The 25,208-nt window shown below is 36.7% G+C and overlaps 1 protein-coding gene across 3 annotated transcripts in view; it reads left to right on the forward strand.

Annotated features, from left to right (window-relative positions):
• Positions 1–25,208, forward strand: part of Galnt13 (polypeptide N-acetylgalactosaminyltransferase 13) — a 590,130-nt gene that overhangs the window by 195,753 nt on the left and 369,169 nt on the right. For all 3 annotated transcript variants that reach the window (XM_060390179.1, XM_060390181.1, XM_060390180.1), the window contains exon 3: positions 9,103–9,271. In XM_060390179.1, coding sequence (XP_060246162.1) covers positions 9,103–9,271 — 169 coding nt within the window. The remainder of the gene's footprint in view (positions 1–9,102; positions 9,272–25,208) is intronic.

Here is a 25,208-nt window from a genome sequence, read left to right on the forward strand (position 1 = left end):
CACTCTACATACATGTAATTTAATTGATGAAATGATAGGACCAAAATAAAAAAAAAATGGAGAGTTTAGGACACTGTACATAGATTTAGGATGGAATCTCATCCAGAAAGAAATAATGGTGGCTTATTGCTACAGTGATTTCACTAGGCTTTTCATATAACTGGGAAATTAATTATAGTCCCCTAATGTCTTTTAAAGTTCAATCATCATTTGGAAAATAATGATATACTTAAAGCAACTAACTGTTGACAGTATAATGCAATGGCTATTTGCACAGGTGCAAACAGACTTTAGAGAGGGTGGAAGGGTCATTTTACTGTGGGGAAATGATTATTTATCTCCTTTAAAAAAAAACAAAAGATGTAAATCTGAGCAAGCAGGTCAAGGAAAAAATAGTTTATTCTGGGTCGTAGATCCAGAAGTTTGGGGTACCTGGTCATATTGTACTGGCAATCAGGGAATAAAAGCCAACAAATATTTGTGTTTACCTCTTATTCACCTGTTTTGATTCAGTTCAAGATTCTAACCCTGTACTGTCTTTAGGTAATGTGGGTCTTTTTTTTTTTTTTTGGTAATGTGGGTCTTAACCCCCCTCACTTAATCCAGATGATCCCTCACAGTCAAGTTTAGAAGCTTGTCATCTGTGTGACTCTTTAACCCATTAAATAGAAAAGCAATTTTAACTCTTGAAACTTGTGTATTTGACAACCAAATTCAACAGTTTTAGGAAATAAGCTTCTACTCCTTGTCTCTGTATGCTCATGGCCCTCTTATAATACAAATGAAATTCAGTCCAACTGTAAAATCCCCAAAAACTTTTATAATTATGACATGGTTCTCAAATCCACAGGCGAAGTTTCAAATATGGGGCATAGGCACCACACAGTTAAGAAATCAGGGACCTTTCATGGCCATAGCTTCGGCAAAGGGCCAGGTTGATGACACTGGAGTCCAAGTGGAGGTCCTTGTCACATGCTGATGGCCATATATATGACCATGTATATGTTTGAGGTCTGTGCTGTTGCCAGACACCATATTGAAGCCCAGGATCTCTGCTCTTGCTCATTATGAAGAGCAAGGAAGCTACTCTCAGTGATGTTGATGACTGCAGACTCACCGTTGAGAAAGAGGGACATAGAAGGCTTCTGTGATAATATCTACCCTCACCATCCCTTCTAAAAAGTGACAGCCTCAAAAGAAAGCCATCAAAGTGAACTCTTAAAAATTGTGATAAGGATGCCCAAGCTTAGCTCTCCACAACTGTTGGCTGCTGGCAGAAGTTGTGGTGGGGAAGGATTCAGTTTCCTCCAGGGGAGTGGTCACTGGGGATTTGTCCAGTGAGTACATGGACAACACAAAATGGACTTTTTTCCCCTTTTTTCTGACCTCTTTTGAGGAGGTCAGAAAGAAGGGAGAGTGAATATCAGAAGACTGGGAAGTGAGCATGATCAGAGTGCATGAAATCAAATTTACATAATCAGGCCTTTTTTTCTTTATTATTTTTATTTATTGCAATTTATTCTCTTTGTATCCCAGCTGTAGGCCCCCTCCCTCATCTCTTCCTACTCCACTGATAGGGGAGGGCCTTCCTTTCCTCTGACCATAACCCATCAGGTCTCATTAGAACTGTCTGGATCCTAAACATACTAAAACCCATAGTCACGAAGAAGCGAAACAACAAGGAAGACCCTAAGAAAGAGGCTTAATCCTCATTCAGAAGGGCAAACAAGATAGACTTGTGAATTAGAAGACAGGGAACATGGCAGGAGACTAACACAGAGAACCTCTGAAAGACTCTACCTCTCAGGATATTGAAGTAGATGCTGAGATCACAGTTAAACTTTAGGCAGAGTGCATAGAATTTTATGGAAGAAAGGGAAGAGAGAAAGACCTGGTGGGGATAAGAGCTCTACAAGGAGACCAACAGAGCCAAAAATTTTGGGCACAGGGTATCCTGTAGAGACTGATGCATCAACCAAGGACCATCCATAGCAAGTACCTAGACATCCAGCTCAGATATAGCTCATGGGTATCTCGAGTCTCCATATGGGTACCCGAATTAGGACAGCAGGAACCGTTGATCACTTGACCTTTGAGATAAGGCCTTACCCAGCCACAAAAGAAAAAGATCCAAGCAGTTCTGATGAGACTTTATAAGCTATGGGCAGATGACAAAGGAGGAGAACTCTGCCTTTTAGTGGATTAGGGGAAGGGGATGGGGGAAAGAAGGAGGGAGGGTGGAACTAGGAGGAATTGAGGGAGGGGTCTTCAATCAGGATATATAATGAATAAATTGTGAAAAAAAATAAAAAAAAACATCTGTGGTTAAAATTGGTGTTTTCTCTTACAAACAATATATGGTTTTTTTTCCCTCTAGTTTTTAATCTATGTACATCGAAGTAGAGTTATGAGGTTTCCAAACTAAACTGAAATTAAAGCTGTTACTATGACCATTTGAAGATTAGGGCTTTTGAATGAAGCAGATCATTCTTAATGCAGAAGGAAATGATTTCATATTTCATCATTATTTTATTACATTAGTGAACACTTAAGAGTTGGGCCAATTGTTTCCAGGAAACATTTGTGATGTTAACATGTGCCAAACAGCCACTTATTGGGCCAGTGGTGCGACATTAATTGATATGTGGAATGCTTTGTAAGGATGATTGTGATCGGATAATAAGAGTTTTATTCTTATAAAAGAATTTGGCTTTTCCTGAAAACAATGCAAAAATCTTGCTGCTTGTATATGTCTGTCTTCTGATTGCTTGATCTGTGATTTGTAAATAATTTCCTGTGAAGAAGTTTTCTGTACAACGCTACACCCATAAAGTCTTAAGAACATGATTACCCAAAAGTGAGCTGAACAAGGATGACACCAGTGGACATGCCAAAGTAGACAGAGGAAAGCCCACAAGGCCTCAAACCTACTCAAAGAACTATGGGCAACTGTAAAGGGCTGGAAGTGCTGAAGCAGTCTTCCCCAGAGCACACCACATGGTTAGCCCTGCAAAAATATGGACATGTTATTATATGGATTTAATTGGTTATATATAGGAGTATGTATGTATGTGTGCATGTGTGCACTTATGTATGTGTTTGTGTAATAACAATGGATTACAAGGTTATACATTTGAAGGAGATTGGGGAGATGTATATGAGAGGAATTGGAGGGAAGAATGAGAAGGGAGAAATGTGATTGTGTTAAACCTCAATACATATACCAAAGAACAAACTCTAATCTCTAATTCTGGAGAACTCCCATCTTGTTGTGATACACACTTTAAGAGTTTTGCTTTCTTCCTAGATGCCCATCAGCCCATTAACCTTTTCCATGACCTGTGGCTATGTCCTGATATCACTCAGAGCTTTTCACTGTAAAATACAAATGATATTCACTTTTACTCTAGCAGTTTTTGGTTAGTATATGGCTTGTGTTAGATTATTGGGTAATGTTGAGGTGATTCAAGATATGAACATAATACAGTATAAAATAGGATAGTCACTAATTTCAAGAGCCAATGATAATTTTCCCTTCTACATATACATTACTTAAATCTCTTATTTTTAATATTGTTTTCTTTTTTATTAAATTTTATATTTTACATTAGTTACATTTTATTCACGTTGTATCCCATCTGTAGCCCCCTCTTTCATTCCCCCCAATCCCACACTCCCTCCCTCATCTCCTCCCATGCCCCCCTCTAAGTCCACTTCTGATGATATTCTGTGTGATACTAATCTTGTCCATATCATAATATGGTTTTTTTGTAGTAAAATTTTAAAGATGGTGTAGTTTTCATGTAGATAAAACACAACCTATTTAATATTCTTTGGTATGTGGCTATAATATTGTGAGAAAAGTTATTACACATATACGTACAGATAAACTCATCTGTAAGTATGCTTATTTTTTAATAGCCCATGCAGAGAAATCTGTGAGAAGATCTATCTACTTTTTCAAAACAATATATGTTTGAAATGGGTTCCTAAGTCATCCCTGAGTTTTGAAGGGACTATAGGTACTACTTAAAAAAAAAAGAGTGGTGATGTTTTGTGACATACGAGCACTCCCCAAGAATAAACAGTGGCGTTCTACAGAGTTGGTATGAACTCTTCGCTAGAGTGTCACCTCTAGTGTATTTTGTACTCGGTTACTCTTCCATGGTGATGTGTCTTTAAATGGATGGTGGAAGTTCAGAGAAAACACATTTCTATGACTTGGAGACAATGAGGAATAAAGTAGTGGGGTCAGGATGAGAAGAAGGTGAGAGATACCTTGGTTATCCTTCATATCAAGCCTTCATCATACCAGTATATCATACTCTGGGGCGTCATTCCCAGACATTCAGTACACATATTAAGTATAATAAGACACGTAAAGCCAAGTACTACATCTAGGATACATAGGGTAAAACAAGTATATATTAACCAACGTCAATTTAACAATAGTTACCACTGATAAATTCAGGTACTTTAGAATGACAAATAAGCATGGTCAATGGAATTTTGTGTATAAACTATTCTTGATAGTTTATACACAACTATTCTTGATGGTAGAGATATGGCATAAGAGCTGGTTTGATGACCTCATTTGATTCTACTGTAAACAGATTTATGAAGGATAAAACAAAAAGTACTGTCTTTTGGAACGTTGAAATATTAGTGATAGACTATGAGTGCCTATCTATGAGAATGACTAAAGTAAAAAATTTGAATTTATTGTAAGTCTTACATTGGAAGTGAGAGATGTGAATGGAGGGTTGTTAAAGAGAATGAGTATTTCCAAGGCACAGAACTCAACAACAATAGATTTGACAAAACCACTTTTTGGTATGCCACATGAAAGACCATGTTTTGAAAAATATGATGAGATAATGTTTATATATTTTGGATATTTATATTTAATATTTTGGTCTTATCAATATTTATCATGTATTAATGAGTTCCTTCATATAATGAAACTACTACCTTAAAACAAATTTACTCTTACTTTACAACATATTTTCTTCTGGGAGTAAGATCCATCTCTCCTTTCACAAGCAATCATCATCCATGGTATAATTCTGAACAAAAATAAAAATATGTCCATAATACAAGGTACAAGTACAAATAATGCCATTGGTATACAGTGATTATTTGATATCCTGGTAAGTTAGGGTTTTTTTGTTTTGTTTTGTTATAATGAGAATTTGAAGATTAAAATCAATGTTCTTCACATTGATTTTACATACATATAAAAAGTAGATTCTACATTAAAGAAAATGACAATGCTTATGAAGGTATTCTGCATTTATGATAATCCCACAACATTTATAATATTATGGAATGTTAAATTAACTGTTAATCATTTTAAGAAGTTTCTATGTAAAGAGCAGAAAATAACATACAATGCGCATAGTAATTACTCTATGTAATCTAAACCAGTCTTTCAATCAGGGCATTTCTATCCACATATACACCAATGATAGAGAAACTGGAGATTAGCTTTAGCTGCCTTCTCTCCAAAGGTGATACATTGCCATGCTGATTAAGGTTCCTATTAGTGGAGATGGGAAGGATAAATATTTTATGGCAATTCACTTTGACTTTTTCATTTGGTTGTGTAAAAATGTATTTTGTGGTATGAGGGTAGGGTAGTCTTATGCTATGTGGAAGAAAGGAATCAATAGGTTTAAAAAAATACCTAGAAGTTACTATTTAAAAGTATAGGTTGTCAGAGATAAACCACATAGCCAAACTGCATATTCTTTCCCACATTCTATTTATGCTATTTAAAGAACAAGTTGGATTTTATTTTCTCTCCCCACTAGCAAAATACATTCCTCCAGGTACAATCCAGAAAAAAATCCACACCATAATTACTTACAGTTCTTTTTTTTCTTCTTCACAAAGGTGAGAAACACCATTTGCTATGCTCAGACACATACTAAACATTCTTGAAATGTCAAATACATTCATTAGCTTTGATTAAGAAAAATGCACTTACCTTTGTAGAGGAGACAGAAAATCTGGTAAACAATAAGCTGTTATTTTCACCAATAAGAAACTGACGTGACAAAGGAAAATAACTATGGAAATGTGCTCAGTGTTCTAGGGCTAAAGACACTGTTACAATGGTTTTCATTTTTGTTACTTTCAAACACTATAATGTGATCTACTTGATAAAGGGAAATCATCACTTCTCTGAATATGTTACAAAAACAAATATATGGTTTGGCTTGGTGTTCATGGGATATGGTGTGGTTGCTGAGCCCTTGTTTTCCCACACAGAGAAATTTCAAATTCATCTTAATCATGAAAAAATTGTATTGACCCCAACTTTTTTCTCTGTAATATAATGGATTTTGTCACACATACAGGGAGTGCAGGTGTCCAGAATATGTCTCCTCAAAATATACCATTTGGCACAATGATTGTTTTGACCTGTAGGCACTTAAGAAACAGAACTTCGAAGGGACACTCTAATTACAGTCCTTCCTTAATAATTGAGGTCATGAAATGACCTTTCAGAAATGTGGCCTCCCCACTGTACTGAAAAGAAAAGAACATCTTTGCCGTCAACTCGAAACTCAGAGTCGACACTAGCAAATGGTACAGATAAACTTAAGTTTACTGAGAGTCTCCCACGTGTTTACAAGTCACTGTCCAACTATTTACTCCTTACCCAAGCTCCTTTGCTCGGCTGTATTCCCATAGCACCTACACAAAGGTGTATAAACCTGTCTCTGTGTCTTCACTTCTAAACACTTTAGTGTACTTCTATAAAGAAACACGTATGCGTTTCTCTTGTTAGAGTGTCAGTTGTGTGTTAAATTCTTTGGCTGTATGCATGACCCAAGAGGATAAAAGGAGGATTTTCTCCCCTACAAAAACTTTGTAATAAGATGTCAAAGTAGACTTGTTTTACTAACGTAAAAAGTATACTAATAGTTTATGCCAAAACTTTAGCTATAGTATGTTGTAGCAAATTGGTATTATTTTTCATCAGATAAAAAGCCTTTCACTTTAGTATCATTAAGCTTACAGACAAAATATGTGACAAAAATCCATAAGAGTATTTGTGAGGTCTCCTCTTCCTGTCTATGTTGTTGCTTCAGACCATTTCCTTCAAAAATAAAAACTTCTATTCGATTTTATTTAAACATCTTTCATCTCTTAATTTCTGTCTTGGTCTATTCATTAGCGAGTTGCTCCATTTCCATGAGTTTGTAAGCTTTCAATTGTTTCTGTTGTTGAAATCTGGCTTTAGTAGACATAGGAGATGGATCTAGGCCCCTCTTCAACCCTCTGCAAGTATAGGCAAAACATTCAGACACATAAAAACTATACAGGGGTCAGGGGTAGGTAGTAGCTCAGTTAACAGTACTAAACTAGTGTAAACAAATGCCTGGGTTTAGTTCCCAGCACTGCATAAAACTGGTGTGTGACTAATCCCAGTGCTCAGGTAGGGGAACTAAGATGAGAAGCTGATATTCATCTCAGCTGCTGCAGATCATCTTTGAGACTAACCTGGAATACCTAATACCCAAATGAAAACAAACAAACCCACTGGATGGAGGAGCCAAGATGTACATTGCTCCTGCTGGGCTGGAGGCAGAGACCAAGTTAAGTCTTTCCCATATCACCAGACTCCAGGTATCTTGCACCAGGCTGTAGCTGCCAGCCAGCAATGGCCATGAAGGGCTTGATGTACAGGTGTTTGATGCCCCTGACAAACCAGTACCCCCTTTTGCCCATGCTGTTGGCCCTGCAACCACCATGGAAAAGCCATGGAGGTGAAACCCAAGTCCAAGCTGGATCACAAATGTGCTGAAGAAGGAGTCTGCAGAGCCTGTAGTATTCCAAAACAACTAAAACAAGCAGGTCTGATAGGAAGATGCTTATAAAAAGTAGTTTCACAAAACTGAAAGGAAAGATGGTGGAGCAGAGCTGTGCAGGGCAGAGATAATGCACATAGAGATGCAACAGTGAAGGATATGGAAACAACATGGAAGAGCATGGCCACAGTGGACAGAGTTCATGACATTACTAAATAGGAGTGACTCTCCTTATGGAGATACCGTTGCTCATGACTGTGGCAATGCCTGCAAGCACACTGGTCTTTCTCAGTGAGGTGTGTGGTGACCTGGAAATTGTACAGGTTCTGTTCCTGAACACACTGCCTAGTCACAAGATCCCTCTGACTCTGGGAAATGGGAGGATATCTGACTTGAGTCTCAGTGATGGTCCAGGGAACAGGAGTTCCACAAAGAGACTAACAAAGCCAACGAATCTGGGCCCAGGCAGGCCTGCAGAGACTAATACACCAACTAAGAACCATATGTGGGGAGAACTTAGATCCCCTGCACAGATGTAACCCATAGGCAGCTCAGTGTCCATGTGGATTACCTAGTAAGGGGAACAGGGGTTGTCTCTGACATGGACTCTGTTGCCTTCTCTTTGATCATATTTAGAGCAGGAAAGCAGTTTAGTTTATTGATTAATCTGAAAAAAAAATTGCAAGAACATTTGTGTGCATATTAAATCCTAAATTCTATTAATAAATTGACAAGCACTGATATTTGTGTAGAGTTTTCAAGTATGAAATACCTAGGTATCTTGATATTTAAAATTAGATTTCACCACTGTGAAACTCCTTTTATACAATTTCAAAATGTATTGACCAAGAATTATCAATCTTTGTTGATTTTGTGAATATGAAATTATAATAGAGGTATTGAATAATCAAGTTTTAATTGGATTCGTAGATAAGTTAAGATTGGTGTATTTTCAAAAGAGGCATTTTTATTTACTCAGTCCTCAGCTTAACTTATATCTGGTAAATATGTTTCAAATTTGACTAAAATCTTCAAGTGCCATTTTTTAATGATGCTTCATTATTAAATATTATTACCCATTGGATAGTATACTACATTTATACTTGAAATATTACATAGAAAGTTTCTTTGTATAAAATATAATTTGTGAAACATAGTTCAAGATACTGCATCATTATATATTAATAATACAAAAAAAGAATTTTAAGACATAAGCTTACTCTGTTCATTATTTGGCTTATTTTCATTATTATTGTTCACTATGTCCTGTATCTGTTTATAGCTGTTATTTCAAGAAACCAAGAAGGTCCTGGAGAAATGGGAAAGGCTGTGCTTATTCCAAAAGATGACCAAGAGAAGATGAAAGAGTTGTTTAAAATCAATCAGTTTAACCTCATGGCCAGTGATTTGATTGCCCTTAACCGAAGTCTGCCGGATGTGAGATTAGAAGGGTAAGTTTGCATGTGCTGTGAATCCGTGTGTGTTATTAAACCCCGTTTTTGACAATTTATGCTTTGACTATATGAATTTTATACCAACCTGGTTCTGGCTGCTTATGAAATTTAATAGCTGACTTTAGTTACATTTGTTGAGAAATATGAAATATTTTCTTTTCGGATAAAACCAAATACATACTCAGAAAGCAATGAAGATTCCAAAGACCTAATAGGTTTTTATCCATAAGGTCATCTTTGTTTTACTCTATCTTTCTCAATAGCAGCCATGATATTTCATAAATTATTTGCATACAAGCTGTCTTAGAATGCATCATGAACTTCATTTGGAAAAATCATATACCAGCCCAAATTTAACCAACTTATTGAATAATTTTTGACCCTTGAAAGTTATTACTGGGCACAGTGACAGCTAGTGATGAGGCACTTGCCTCATGTTTTCAGGTCTCTGCATTTAATTCCCTGTATCATGCAAAGCATTTGTTGTGGGAATTAGCAATTTATATTGCTACTTTAAATTGCTTGTTTGGTTACCAACAATAGACGTTATGTTCACTTAGAAGTAATACTTTCTGAAACAATATGTTGAAAGATTCATCATTTATGTGATTGACTGTAAGATGATATAGTTAGGCAAACATATTTAAATATATATAATAAAACAGAATCTTTAGTGCTAGTCTTATCACAAAAGATATAGGTCAAGTTTCCAAATACATTGCAGTTCACACCTCCGTGTAAATAGACAGTGATCTTTTTTTTCAGCTACACAATTAATGTTTGTCATGAATAATAGATTGTTTCATTAAAATGCAGCGATAATAACATTGTTTTTACTATTTGTGTAGTCTTTCCTTTTCTGAATTGGTTTGAATAGAACGTAAACCTCAGTAATATTCTAGGAGTGGTGATTACCACAGATTCATTTGGTGGTAAGTGAACGGCTCCCTACTTGTTCTGGAATGTCTCTTTCAAGAAAGTCATAACCTTGGTGCAGTACTGTATCCTATAATTCCATCATTTGGGAGGACGTATCAGGAATATCTCATGTTGGAAAAGAACCTGGATCTACTTAGAAAGTCCCGGGCATACATAGACGACACAAGGACACAAGTTTCCAAAACACTTGGTGCAGGAAGGAAGACACAAATAATCACATGCCTCTGTACTTTTGTTGCTCAGAATATAGAAATTGAGTATTAAATGTACGAATTATAAATATCAAAATATACTATATCTTTTTCTATGTGCTTCATTTGTTATATATATTTAGATGTTTGCATATTAAGGACAAAGGTGAATAATTTTCAAAATAGATTTTTTTGCACTGTAAATACCATTTATTATTGTGTCATGAGACTGTGTTTACTTGTTTATAAGCCATGGTGTGAAAATGTGTAAATGTCATAATTGTGGATTTTGTAACTTTGGATATTTCCTTCCAACTTTTAAAAAAGTTCCTTTAAGCTGTCATAAAAGAAACTGAATTTTGTAACACATCTATAATTGGCAAGAGGAGAAAAGAGATTGTGTTTGCTGGTGAAAAGGAAAAGCAACAAAGCAAAAAAGCATCAAAGTTTACAGTCAAGATACATTTGAGCAACAAATACTTGACAATATCTAAGCAATGAAACAATTTAACAAGCATAAATGGAAAGTTTAAATTATTTATCAGAAAAACAGTACTTACCTGGTTATTCTTCCATGAAATCTGGAAAGTTAACAAATAGTCTATGCCATAATATTAGTGAAGTATGTAAGTTTCAGTTTTGATGTTTACCTGCCTCACTGTGTACCATCAGTAGCAGAGATGAGGCATCTTCAGAAGACCCGAGACAAATCATTGTGTGGTAATTTTGGAGGATGGCCACATGGATTCCTAAATGACTCAATGTACCATTATTGGAAAACAATTAAATTTGAATTCTTCCCACAAGTCAAGTAGCCAAACTTCTATCTAAAAGTTGAGAAATGACCTTGTATTCATTTTATATAGAAAATGTGTTTGAGATTTTTATTAGGCAAAGTTCAATTTTTATATGGTATTACATCATAATAAAGATGTAGGAATTGGGTTATATTTCAGCAGTAGAATGCTTTCTTGGCACGCTTGAAGTTCTAGATGCATTCTTTCTTTACCATTCTTTCTATCTTTTTATCTGTCTGTCTATGTATTTATTTTTTACAGCCTGATCACAGTCCTTTCCCTCCTCTCCTCTCAGCCCCTCCTTCCTTTCAATGAAAGGATGCTCTCTCCTTGCATCCTCCCCCTCCTTCTTCTCAAACAAAGGGAGGCCCCAAAGGAGGATCAAACCACAGTGCTACAGCATATTGCAGCAGGACTACAGGTATCCTCTCTCACTGGGGCCTGACCAGGCAGCCTAGCTAAGGGAAAGGACCAGTGGCAGCAACAGATTCAGAAAAACCCTCTACTCCCATTGTTAGGGGACCAACATTTCGACCACACTTCACATCTGGCACATATGTATAGGGGGTCTAGGTCCAGCCCATGTAAGCCTTTGGTTGTTGGTTTAGTCTCTGTGAGCCCAAATAGGCCCAAGTTAGTTTTCTTTGTAGCTCTTCTTGTGGTGTCCTTGAACCCCCTGTGTGTCTTTCTGGGTATAGGTTACCTCACTCAGGCTTATTGTTCCTAGTTCCATACATTTTCCTGCAAATTGCAAGCTGTTTTTTTTTTTTAAATAGCTGAGTAGTATTCCATGTATAAATGTACCACATTTTCATTTTCTTTATTTGTTCTTCAATTGAGGGACGTCTAAGTTGTTTCCATTTTCTAGAAGCATTCTTTAGCTCTTCCAAAATAAAGAATGGAAGAGCAGAAGGAATGAATATGGACATTAGATCACTCATATGAATAACAAATTAGTAATTACTCATATGAGTAATTCATGCATGAATTTTATATACATAAATAATTTCCTGAAAGACCTTCATTGTGTTCATGAAGAACTTGAGTTACTACTTAGAAATAAACTGGGCTGTAAATTTCTTCACGTATCTATTCTATCCCAAAGAACTGTTTAGAATAAATTATCAAAATTATCAAAAAATACTACCAGTATTTGACTTGAAAGTAAATCTAAAATATATTTACAGATGAAAGTGGTGGAGATATCTCAGTCAGTAAAGTGCTTGCTCGCAAAGCACAAGGACCAGAGTTTCATCCTCAGGTCTTCTTTAAAAAGGCCAGGAGTAGCTGCATGACTGTTTAATTCCTGTATTAGATAGGAAGATAGACAACTCTCCCCCAGCCCCCCCCAAAGTGGAGATAGGTGCATTTGTGGGACTCAGGAGACTCACAGGCGTATCCTAACTACAGAAACTAAAGTCCCGCTGGGACACCCTTTCTCAAAATGCAAGATAAGAGGCTGCAAAGAAATCACATTTGGGACTCATATCCAAACTTTGGCAGAGTACTGGGAATCTTATGGAAGAAGGGGGAGATAGAAAGACCTGGGGGGAGAGAAACTCCATAAGGAGACCAACAGAGCCAAAAAATCTGGGCCCAGTGGAGGGCTACAGAGACTGATGAATCAACCAAGGGCCATGTTTGGAGAGGACCTGGACCTCTTGCTGAGATGTATCTCATGGGCAGCTCAGTCTCCATGTGGGTTCCCTAATAAGGAACAGGGGCTGTCTCTGACATGGACTCAGTGGTCGGCTCTTTGATCAATTCTACCTGGCAAGATGGGCCTTACTAGACCACAGAGAAAGAGGGTTCAGACAGTACTGATGAGACCTAATAAGCTAGAGTCAGAAAGTAGGAGAGGAGGACCTCCCCTATCAGTGGACTAGAGGAGGGACAGATGGGGAAGAAGGAGAGAGTTTGGGACTGGAAGAGATGAGCGAGGAGGCTACAGTAAGGATACAAAGTGAATAAATAGTAATAAATGAATAAATAATAAATGACATTTGAGATAGACGTTTGTCTCTAGACAGACATGCTCAGTTGTGTAGATGCATGCACACAGAAGAACAGACTTATGTGCCCAACCAAATACCCAACCAATTTAAGAGTGCTGATCCCTGACCATATGAGCAATATTCTGCTGAGCTTGCAGACAGGAGCCTTTCAGAGTTGTCCTCTGAGAGACTCTATCCAGAAGAGCCTCAAAACAGATGCTGACACTCACAGTCAAACATTGGTTGATACATAGGGAGGGAATCTTAGATAAGAGTGGGAGGAAAGAGAACAGGATGCAGAGGTGACAGGACCTCCACAAGAAAAACAACAGAGCCAACTAAACAAGACCCAGAGAAGCTTGCTAAGACTGAAGCATCAACCAAGGACCATGCAAGAACTGAACTAAGAACCCCTACAAAGATGGAGCAGATGGGTAGCTTAGGCTTCAAATTGGTCCTCTAGTAAGGGAAGTAGGACCTGCATAGGACAAGGACTCACTTGCCAGCTTTTTTTTTTTTAAATCACTTTTCCCTGGCAGGACTGCCTTGACAGGCCACAGAGGAAGAGGACACATTCAGTCTTGATGCAAATTGATAAGTTTGGGTGGATGGGAAAGGGAGCTCCCCTTGTCTGAGGAAAAAGGGAGAGGAAGAGAAGGTGAGACTGGTACTGGAGGAGAGAAGGAGCTACAAAAATGTAAAGTGAATAAAATAAATGAATGAGAAAAAACATTTTGAAAAAGAATAGACTTATTGTCAAACACAAGCACCACACAAATACACTTTAAAAGATATGCTCAGAGGCGGGACCTGGGGCATCAACCCGCATGCAATCAGACATGCTCTTCTCTGGGTCCAAAGCGGCTGACCCTGAGTGCAGTGCTTAGCCTCGCATCCTGAGCGTATCATTTTAGCTTTTTATCCAACCATGCTTGGGGAGAATGTCCTGCTTCAATGGCTGTAAAGGCCTGAATGATCATGGCTGCATCACACTGTTGTGAGACTCTAATCTTGCATATATACCACAGGCAAACCAAGGAGACCAACACCAGAAGGCCTGCTAACACTCCCATGCCCGCCCATTCCTTCAGATGATTCATGGCTGCAGCAATCCATGTTGATAATCCTGTGGCTAGTCCTGCGTCCACTCTGGTAGAATTTACTGGGACAATGGCCACTCTCAGCTGCTCCATCGTAGTATCGAATTCTCCAGTCCAATTGAAAAGGTATCGGACGGGTCTGATGCTCTTTGGGTGGATGACACCTAAATGAACATCTGTACAAAGTCCCAATTTATTTCTAATATCAGAGATCAGACCTCTACTCTTGCCTGATGCGTCTAAAACAAAAAGGGGGAACTGTAGAGAGCTGCGGAATGCTATGCCTTAAAGATGGAGCTGGTTTCCGCCTTCCACCTTCCCGATGGTGAGTGCTCTCTGTCACGAACAACTCCACATTTGGCTAAGGCCGAGGATCTGGCTTGCTTCCATGTATGTGGACCTATCTGCATTGCCCCCGTGGCACGCCTGGGTTGGCTACCCAGAGGCTATTTAAGCTGTGGGCTGGCTTACCCCGGGGTCCGAGGATTGTTCAATGTTCCTGAATAAACTGCATTGAAAAAAAAAAAAAAAAAGATATGCTCAACGTCCTTAGTCATCAGGGAAATGCATGACTAAATTACCTGAGATTTCACCTTACACCCATCAGAATGGCTAAGATAAAAAAACTCAAGTGACAACACATGCTGGAGAGGATGTGGAGAAAGAGGAACCCTCCTTCACTGCAGGTGGGAATGTAAACTTGTACAACCACTCTGGAAAATAATCTGGCACTTTCTCAGACAATTAGGAATAGCGCTTCCTCAAGATTCAGCCATACCACTCCTAGTCATATATCCAAAACATGCTCAAATATATAACAAGAACATTTGTTCAACCATGTTTGTAGCAGCTTTATTTGTAACAGCCAGAAGCTGGAAACAATCATCTGAAAACAACCCAGATGCTCCTCAGTTGAGGAATGGATACTGAAATTGTGGTACATTTACATAATGGAATATTACTCAGCAATTAAAAATAAGGAAATCATGAAATTTGCAGGCAAATGGTGGAAACTGAAGAAGTTTATCCTGAGTGAGGTATCCCAGAAACAAAAAAGACACACAGGGTATATACTCACTCATAAGTGGATATTAGATATATAATATAGGATAAACATACTAAACTCTGTACACCTAAAGAAACTAATCAAGAACGAGGACTCTGGCTAAGATGCTCAATCCCCAATCAGAAAGGCAAAGAGAATGGACATCAAAAGAGGGAGAAAACAGGGAACAGGACAGGAGCCCTTCACAGAGGGCCTCTGAAAGGTTCTACCCTGCAGAGTATCAAAGCAGATGCTGGGACTTGTAGCCAAACTTTGGGCAGAGTACAAGGATCTTATGAAAGAAGGGGGAGATAGAAAGACCTGGAGACGACAGGAGCTCCACAAAGGAGAGCAACAGAACCAAAAAATCTAGGCACAGTGGTCTTTTCTGAGACTGATACTCCAAACAAAGACCATGCATGGAGATAACCTAAGACCCCCTGCACAGATGTAGCTCATGGCAGCTCAATGTCAAAGTGGGTTCCATAGTAATGAGAACAAGGACTGTCTGACAAGAATTGATTGGCCTGCTCTTTGATCACCACCCCGTGATGGGGGAGCAGCCTTACCAGGCCACAGAGGAAGACAGTGCATCCACTCCTGATGAGACCTGATAGGCTAGGATCAGAAGGAAGGAGAGGAAGTCCTCCCCTATCAGTGGACTTGGGGAGGGGCATACGTGAAAAAGGGGGAGAAAGAGTGGGATGGGGAGGGAACTACAGGGGGTGGGATGAAAAGTGAATAAACTATAATTAAGAAAAATTAAAATTAAAAACATTAAAAATAGGTGTTTGTACGTATAATATCAATAAACATTCTCTGTTCAGCCAAAAGAGGAGATAAATTTGATGAAACAGAACACTTTGGAGCCAGATTCTCATGCTTGAATATTTATTTTGTTATTAACTAATATATTTCATTTGTCAGTATATACTTACACTTTGCACTATACTAAATTATCCTGAGATAAAAAAAATAATTTGGTCACTAAAACCACAGTATTTATTTATTTTTCAATGTAATGAAATACAGTTTTGAGGACATCTATTAGATTCTTCTCATTCTTTTTCCTTTCACCATACTTCTCTCTCTCTCTCTCTCTCTCTCTCTCTCTCTCTCTCTCTCTCTCACACACACACACACACACACACACGACAGAGAGAAAGAGACAGTGAGAGAGTAAAAGATCCTAAAATTCTGACTTAGACTGTTGACAAAGTTTAAACTGACATAAATATATACTGTTTACATTTCAGAAGCTTCATAATTAAGCACGTTTGTATGGAGAGTAACAAATAGATGTTGTTTTATTCATTTTTAACCTATTTTTTTCTTTTAATATTTGGAGAAGTGGGGTGAATAAAGAAACGTATTAAGTTATTGTGTACACTATTTTGATCTCCAGTTCCCTGTAATTACAACAAATGAAAAAAGTGAAAAAGAGTAGATATTAGAAAAGGGAAGCCTCTCTAATAAATGTGTTTTGATCAAGTTGCATATACCTTTAAGCACATATGTGTTATGACATATTTTTAATTTGTAAATGCTTTTATATACATTAAACAAAATAAAAATAAATACATATATTTCATTATTTTTGAAATAAGTGTTTGAAATTATTTTTTCATAAAAACGAGAAAAAAGCAACCACTCAGAATCCAATATTGCCATATGTCACTACTTTTTCTGGAAGTAGAGGAAACAATATGACTCTGATGGTAATCGGTGTTCTGGAAAAAATGGTTCCATTCTACTATGCACAAAAGAAGGGAATACAGAGATAATTCTTGAAACATGCAGAGGAATCATGCAGTTTTAAGACCTGACTCCATGCCTCACTTCTGCTTCTTAGCAACTCATTTTTCTAAGCCACAATTCTTTTCACAGCTTAGACCAACTAATCACTCACTCAGCCAATCAGCAAATCGTGCTGTTTAGCTAATATGGGTAGCCTTCAGAACAACTAAATAATAAGTCTAGGCCTGATGAGCAATGAAAGTTATTTGTATAAAAACTAATTATGATATTTTGTGAAAACACTTATAATTGAAAAAAAACTGATAGAGTTGCCTTAACTTCTTAGTGATATACATATGTAAAATATTTTTAATTCTCTGTATTGTACTGTTATTCTGTAAAATTCTTTTAATACCCTCCAGCTATTCTTTTTGGATTCAAGTAAACTTTTAAGCTATCAACTTCTTTTTTTACTGTGTAATTATTTTGGAGTAAGAAGTTAACAGTTATTATTGAGTGAATATTTATTAAAAAGCTGCAAGCAATTGAAGCAAAATGGCAAAGCTTTTTGCATTTCCTTGAATTCAGACATTAACAGCACTCTTAAGTGCTAGTATTGAGCTACTTGAAGGTTATAATGTAGCTGGCATTTAAATATAGTTCATGGGTAAAATCACAAAATTGGGAATTTATTTCAATTATTTATATTCTAGACCAAATAACTTCTTTTTATGTATGCACACTTGCAAGCTGAAAAAGAGGAAAAGATTCTAGCAGGCTGGCATTAGCTGAAGAAGAACCGTTGCATACAAATTTTGAGTTAGTTGTTGTAAACGGATATAAAGAGTTTATTTACTATCTAAAATAGAAAGAAGCCATAGTATATATTTTTCTGTGTTCAGTCTCATGAGTGCCTTTTTATTCATATAGATTGTCCGTCCCATCAATTAAAACATGATAAATGTAGCAGTGATTGCACAAAGGAGAAACAGAAAATGAGAATATTAATTGGATTTCTGATCTCTCTTCCATATCTTTTCTTATTAATTTGAGAATTACTGTAACCCTCATGCTGGTGAAGCCTTTTTCCTGTGAATATAATAACGACTGCTCTAACACTGTGGCATATGTGCTCATGTGTGGGATTAATTTCATTACTCAACGTATAAGCTCATTCTTTATTTCTTCTTGCCTCACCTCTCTCTGTGCATTACCTTGGTGATAGTAATTCTATTACCCTAAAAGTGCTTTCTCAGATAAAAGAATAGTATAAACCTGTTTATGCATGTTTAGGGGACACATTTTAGTACCCCTACAGTCACAGAGCATGACACACCACCTCAATTACACTTTACTGCCGTTCAACTGCCACTAAGCATAAGCCAGTTTTCTACTTGCTGTTAATTTTTAATGACCATTATAAAACATCTGAAACATAAAATTATCTTATGTGTTCTTCAATCATAGTTCGGCAGTATTGAGTGTAGAGGAGTGTCAACATGTGCTATCTCCAAAGATTCAAAATTATCACTAAGGTCAGTTTTACCTGAGCATAATTGACATAAAAATAGGCTCTCGGGTATAGTTCATCTCTTCCCTCCATTCACCTAAACATAGTGCATACATTTCACAAGTAAACTCTTATGGCATACTTCTCCTGCAAGGAGGAGAGAAACAGTTTGAACCACCAACAGGGATACAGTTCCAAAATAGTCTATATAAAGTAAACATTACTCAATAATTTTTGTCTGTTAATAAATTCTCGCATTGAAAAATTTCAAATTTCAATTTCCTCTCCTGTAATACCCAACTCCTCTCCCTTTTCTTTAGTTTATCATTTCACAATTTATTGCTAGAATGATATTCAAGGTAACCTCTGTGCTGGTTGGTATGTGAGTATCAAATTGTAAAGATAGAAAGTGTTGTGAGATCAGAAACAGAAACACAAGTCCAGGATTAAACAAAGTTCACTTTTTTGAGGATCTAGATACAGAAGCATTTAATGAGCAGCAGCAAGAGGAATGTTTCATGCTTTTGAACAGCAGGAGAAGCTAAGCTAAATTAGGCAATGGTGGGATGTGGTCAGACAGATTCCACCTTGACTATAAGAAAGATTCTGGGCTTAAGAATCTAGTGAATCCCTCCCCCTGAGGAGGGAGCAGCCTTACCAGGCCACAGTAGGGGACAGTGCAGCCACTTTTGATGTGAACTGATAGACTAAGATCAGAAAGGAGAGGAGAACCTCCCCTATCAGTGGACTTGGGGAGTGGCATGCATGCAGAAAGGGGAGGGAGGGTGGGATCGGGAGGGGAGGAGGGAGGGGCTTATGGGGGGATACAAAATGAATAAAGCGTAATTAATAAAATAAATAAAAAAGAATAAAAAAAAGAATCTAGTGAATCACTTACACTCTTAATTATCTCACTTGTCCACAAGCTTTGAAGTGCATGAGAGAATGATTTTGTAGTCAAAATGGCAGCTACAACCAACATAACTATTATTATGTCAAACCTTTTAAGAACTTATATAATACCGCTGTGTTTATTATTTTGTTACATCTTCTTTCCTTTGCATAAACCTTAAATGCACGTGAAGATTAAGTTATTAACAGAAATACTGATATGCTTTGTTTTTCTGTGAAAGAAATTCTGTCATGCCTTTTGTCAGTCTAGTTTAAAAATCTCTGCTATAAACAAAAGAGGAAAGGTGAGATTTTGCCTCTCAACAGGTTTATTCACATAGTGGAGCAGGCAGTGCTCAGAATTTTTGTAATGCTGCAGAACTGAAACAATTTAGAAAAAAAAAAACTGGCATTCATCTACCATTTCAGTACTTGAGAGTTTGAGGAACCCAGATCAACTGTACAAGAGGCTCTTCGGCTACCGAATGAATTTCAGCACGGGTTGTAGAAGACTCTATGTCAAAACAAAATAAAATAACAATGTCTAAATCACCTTGTCCCAGTTCTTCGCCACCACCATTTTTCTTCTCCTCTTTGTGTACTTTACAACTGTAGGTATCACAAATATTGGAAACCCTAAGATGTTTATGTTTTTGTGACTTAACCTTTAGTTTTCATAATGTCTTTAGTTTGCATCCATGTGTCAGAATTTCCTGAATATTTAAGTCTAAATAATGTTCTATAGATCTAGATTGATGAATAGAAAGACAAATGAAATCAAGATATGACACTTTGTTTTTTATTTATCAGTAGATGGACACTTGGGTTATTTCTGTCTGTGGCTTTATTTTCTAATCCTGCCAATATAAACATAGGTGTCAGTATAAGACTTTGAGAGCATTTTAAAATTACTTTGTTATAAACTCAGAGGGACAGGTTCTTGAACACAACTCTCCCATTTTCAGTTTTCTGAAACCGTGTCCTAACTTTACAGTACTGTATTACTTTGCATTTAGTACACATGGATACTGGTGACCTTAAATCCATATTAGTGTTGCCCTTTAATTTTTCATTCTTTTATTCCTTAACATTATTTTGGATGCAGGATCTCATGTATCCCAAGTTGATCGCAAACTACCCATGATGGAGCCAACATTGGGCATGTCCTCCTAAATTCTCCTGCCTCAGCCTCCCAGCTGATGGGAGAACATGTGCTTTTTCATGTCTGTTTTTTTTTCCTCAGTTGTAGTCATCATATGGGGCATGTTTTTGGTTGTAATTTTTATGCTAAATATAGTATATGAAAAAAATTACTAGTCTTCAACCACAGTTATGTTTTCTCTGAAGTACATGTCAAAGTTTACCCATTTAATTTTATTATTATTATTATCATTATTTACCCCAACATTTTATTTATTACAATTTATTCATTTTGTATCCCAGCTGTAGCCCCACACTCCTTCATCCCTTCCCAATCTTGCCCTTCCTCCCTCTTCTTCTCCCTTCCCCCTTAACCCAGTCCACTGATAAAGGAAGTCCTCCTCCCCTTTCATCTGACTTTAGCCTATCAAGTCTCATCAGGACTGGCTGCATTGTCTTCCTCTGTGGTCAGGTAATGCTGCACTCCTCCCCTGTCAGAAAGAGGTGATCAGAAAGCCAGCCACTGAGTGTTTCTATTTGTCTTTTAGCTGTATGTGTTCATTATACATTATATTTATTAATTGTTTATCATTAATAAAACTTAAAAATAGTCTCCAATGTGTAGATTTTCCTTTGACTCTGATGATTTTGTAGCATATACCAGATAATTTTAAATGTTATCATAGTTTAGTATGTCTCTTTGCCTTTTTACATTTCGTTACTTCTTTTATTTTTTGACATTTTAATATGATTGCATTATTTCCTATTTCCCTCCAATCTTAGCATATACCTCCTTCTTTCATTTGATCCATGGCTCTTTATTTTATTAATTATTGTCATACTTTTTTTTCCTTAATCATAATATGTTTAGTCTGTGTAGTGTTACTTGTAAGTATGTTTTGAGTGGTAGTTATTTAGCATTAGGTGATCAATTGGAGTTGAGAATATGTTTTTTTTTCTCGTTCTTTTTTTCCATTTTTTTATTTTCATTTTTATTCATTACACTTTATTCACTTTGTATCCTCCCGTGGCCTCCTCCCTCCTCCCCTCCCAATCCCACCCTCCATCCCTCTTCTCCATGCATGCCCCTCCCCAAGTCCACTGATAGGGGAGGTCCTCCTCTCCTTCCTTCTGATTAATCTATCAGGTCTTATCAGGAGTGGATGCACTGTCTTCCTCTGTGGCCTGGTAAGGTTGCTCCCCCCTCAGGGGGATGGAATATGTTTTTAATTAAAGTAAAATTACATCATTTTCTCATCTTCCTTTCCTTCCTGAAGTCACTTTTAGCTACCCTCCTCTCAAGCTCTTTTCATGAACCCCCCATACTTCAAGGTAATAGCCTTTAAAAAATAATGATACACAAACACACACACATATAGACATGCATGTGCTTGTATGTCTACATGTGCATATAAATACTTATAAATAAAACTTTCTGGGCCTATTTTTGTTGTTTCACTGCCTGTGGACTCATGGTTAACTCTTCTAAACTGGGCAATCAATAAGGGATCTCCTACCTGCGAGAGACTAATTCTCTATCTTCCTGCAGACATTACTTACCTGTAGTTCTCTGTGAATGGTTGTGACCCTGCAAAGTTGTTTTTTTTTTTCCCCTTCTGTGTTAACATATCCAATGTTCTGATATTGTTTATATAGCCGTTTCTTAGATAGACCCTTCCACAGCAGAGTTCATGGTGTTCTAGATCTTGCAATCATTTTGCCCTCTCTCTAGTGGTGTTCCTTGAGTCTTACATATAGTTGCTGTAGATGTATCTGATGGGAGCTGGGCTCCCATGATCCATTCATCTCTGCATTGTGTCTAACTTCAGGTTTGTTTGTTTGTTTGTTTGTTTGTTTTTGATAGTCACTTCGATGAGAGGTGGTAATTAAATTTACGTTGCTCTTGGTTCCCTCTCAGGGCTCCCTATTGCTGAATACATCATGTGCTTGGGATACAGGATTCAAAGAACTTTGCGTGAAATGAAAGCTGCTTTTCTATGTTCTAGCTTCCATGGTTCAAAAAAAATGAAATTACTAGAAAAGCTGCCATGATAAGACAGCAATTACACAGTTCTACACAACTGCAACACCTATGAATTATGACAATCATCAGCATGTAAAATATGCATAAAGGTGTAGAAGTGGCCCTCATGTGTTGACTCTAACCAATGTCTGTTCATTTGAACACTTATGAGGACAGAAATTCCTGATGGTGGAAAGCTAGTCATCTTCCTGAGGCTAATGATGTCCTGTTTCATAGACAATAATTTACTTTCACCATTTCACTAGGCCAGCATAATTCCTAACTACATTTATCTTCTCTGTTATTATGTTTAACAGAAACAAAAATTTATTGCTGAATACAGTGTAAGCAAGTGTTTTATTTGTTTTGGTCATGTTACCTTTTCACAACTTCATACTTTTATGATCTTCGTTGTTATGATGTGTTTTATTTTGTATTAATCTTATTAATTTGTCTACTTATTTTGAAACTAGTTCTTCCTAGGCTAGAAAGATTATGAATCTCAGTTTCTCCTTTCTCAGCTTTCTGAATGTTGTATTATTGGCATGTACCATGTTGTCCTCATTCTAGCTTTCATGTTTAGATTATGAGAAGCGATCTCTTTTCTATAACGGGAAACTGAAAAGCTAACTCGTAGCTTTCCAGGCAGCTATTTGTTTTCTGCTTTTTCTGTTGGTTGAAAAGACTATCCTTTCCCATTATGTAGTCTTAGCTACTCCCTTGGGAAAAATCACTTGATTTTGTGTACTGAAGTTTATGTAGGATTCTATGTCCTAGTCTATTTGACTACCATTATGACTGCATTACCTTGTATTGATCATTGTCATTTGTATGTACATTGTGATATAATTTGAAATCAGGCAATGTCAAGCATCTAACACCATTCTTTAATCTTTTCAAAGGATATTTTTCTTTGTGCAACATATAGGTTTTGTTTTCTATTTTATAATTACATTCAAAATTTTCATTAATGTCTAATTGCAGAAAACATGAAAACTAAGAAAAAACATATTTCTTATTATAGAATTAGTTGTCTAATATCTATAACCTAGCAGTGTAACATTATAGGAAGATGAAGCGAAGTACAACTTTATCAGAGTTGTATTTGAAACTCAGCTTTATAAGATCAACACAGATGAAAGCAGCCTAGGATTTACAGCAGATAGCTTTCTGGATTATAAGGGAGAGACAATAGAGGAACCCCAAATTGGATAGAACAGCAATAGTGAATCTAACAGTTAAGAATATTGGTTGCAGTTAAAGTTAGGTAATCCCCTAATTATTATCATTTTTATATACATAGCTACAATCTGTTATGTGACTCATTTTTATTTATATTCTTTATACATGATTTTTTAGGTCTAAAACATGTTTGTTCTCTAATACAATTACTTGGCATCATTAAGCATGACAACTTAATGGTTTCTACTGTAATATTGCTATACATGATGCTTTATTTTTATTGCCTTCTTGATTTTCATCTCTTTCCCACCCCTTTAGCTCAATTCCCCTAAGATCCTTCCCTTTTGCTTGTCTCTCCATTAATTTTATTTCCCAAAGTTTACACTTCTGACATAACCATATAAATTTTTTTCTGTTTGACTGACTTCATTTAATGTAGTAATCTCTATTTCTACATATTTTGAGGAATGTATAGACATCTGAAAATGACATGATTTCAATTTTTTTATTTCTAACTGTAACTCCACTGTTTATGTATGCCACAGTTTTTAATCCATTAATATTAATCTGTCTAAACAAAGCTGGATGATTTCCATATCTTTTGTGAATATGACACAATAAGGAAAAATACGGGATTTGCGAGTCGCTTTTGTATCCAGGCATCATTTCCTTTACCGAGAAGGATACAATTGGACATGTTTTGGAGGAACACCTGTGATGAAGAACCACTGTAGTTTTCTATGAGTGCTGTACCAATTTACATTCCTACCAAAAGTGTTCCATTTTCTCCAAATGCTCCCAGTACCAGAACATGCTAAACATTTGCATGCAAGAAAGAGCTTTTCTTTGGATGAATCAGAACCTCAGTGAAATTTTAGTTGAAATTTTGCTTATAGCTAGAGCTTATGAGCCCGTTTCCATATATTTATTGACCATTTGTACGTTTTGACACATATTTGTTTAGATCATTTAGCAAAATATTGTCGGTTTCTTCTTAGCCCTTTTAAAGTTCTTCATATGCTTTGGATATTAATCATCTCACAGATGACTTGCTGGGAAGGCATTGTTTCCTATTCTGTAGTTTGAATTCTCATTTTTCTAATTATGTTCTTTTCTGTCAGGTGTTTTTAATTTTCTATAATCCTATTACATTTGTTTCTAGAGCTATTAAATTTCTACCCAAGCAATTTCTGTGCAGTGTTTGTACATTAACATGATTCTAAAAGTTTTCATATTTCCCACTATCAAAGTATTAAAAGTATTCAGATTTATACCGTTGATTTTAGTATGTACAATTTGTGTAGAAAACATCAGAAGTGGGAGAAGACAGGGAAAAGGACAGGAGCCTATCACAGAAGGCCTCTGAAAGACTCTACTGATTGGGG

This window comes from Meriones unguiculatus, chromosome 8 (genome assembly GCF_030254825.1).
Source record: "Meriones unguiculatus strain TT.TT164.6M chromosome 8, Bangor_MerUng_6.1, whole genome shotgun sequence".
Taxonomy (NCBI): domain Eukaryota; kingdom Metazoa; phylum Chordata; class Mammalia; order Rodentia; family Muridae; genus Meriones; species Meriones unguiculatus.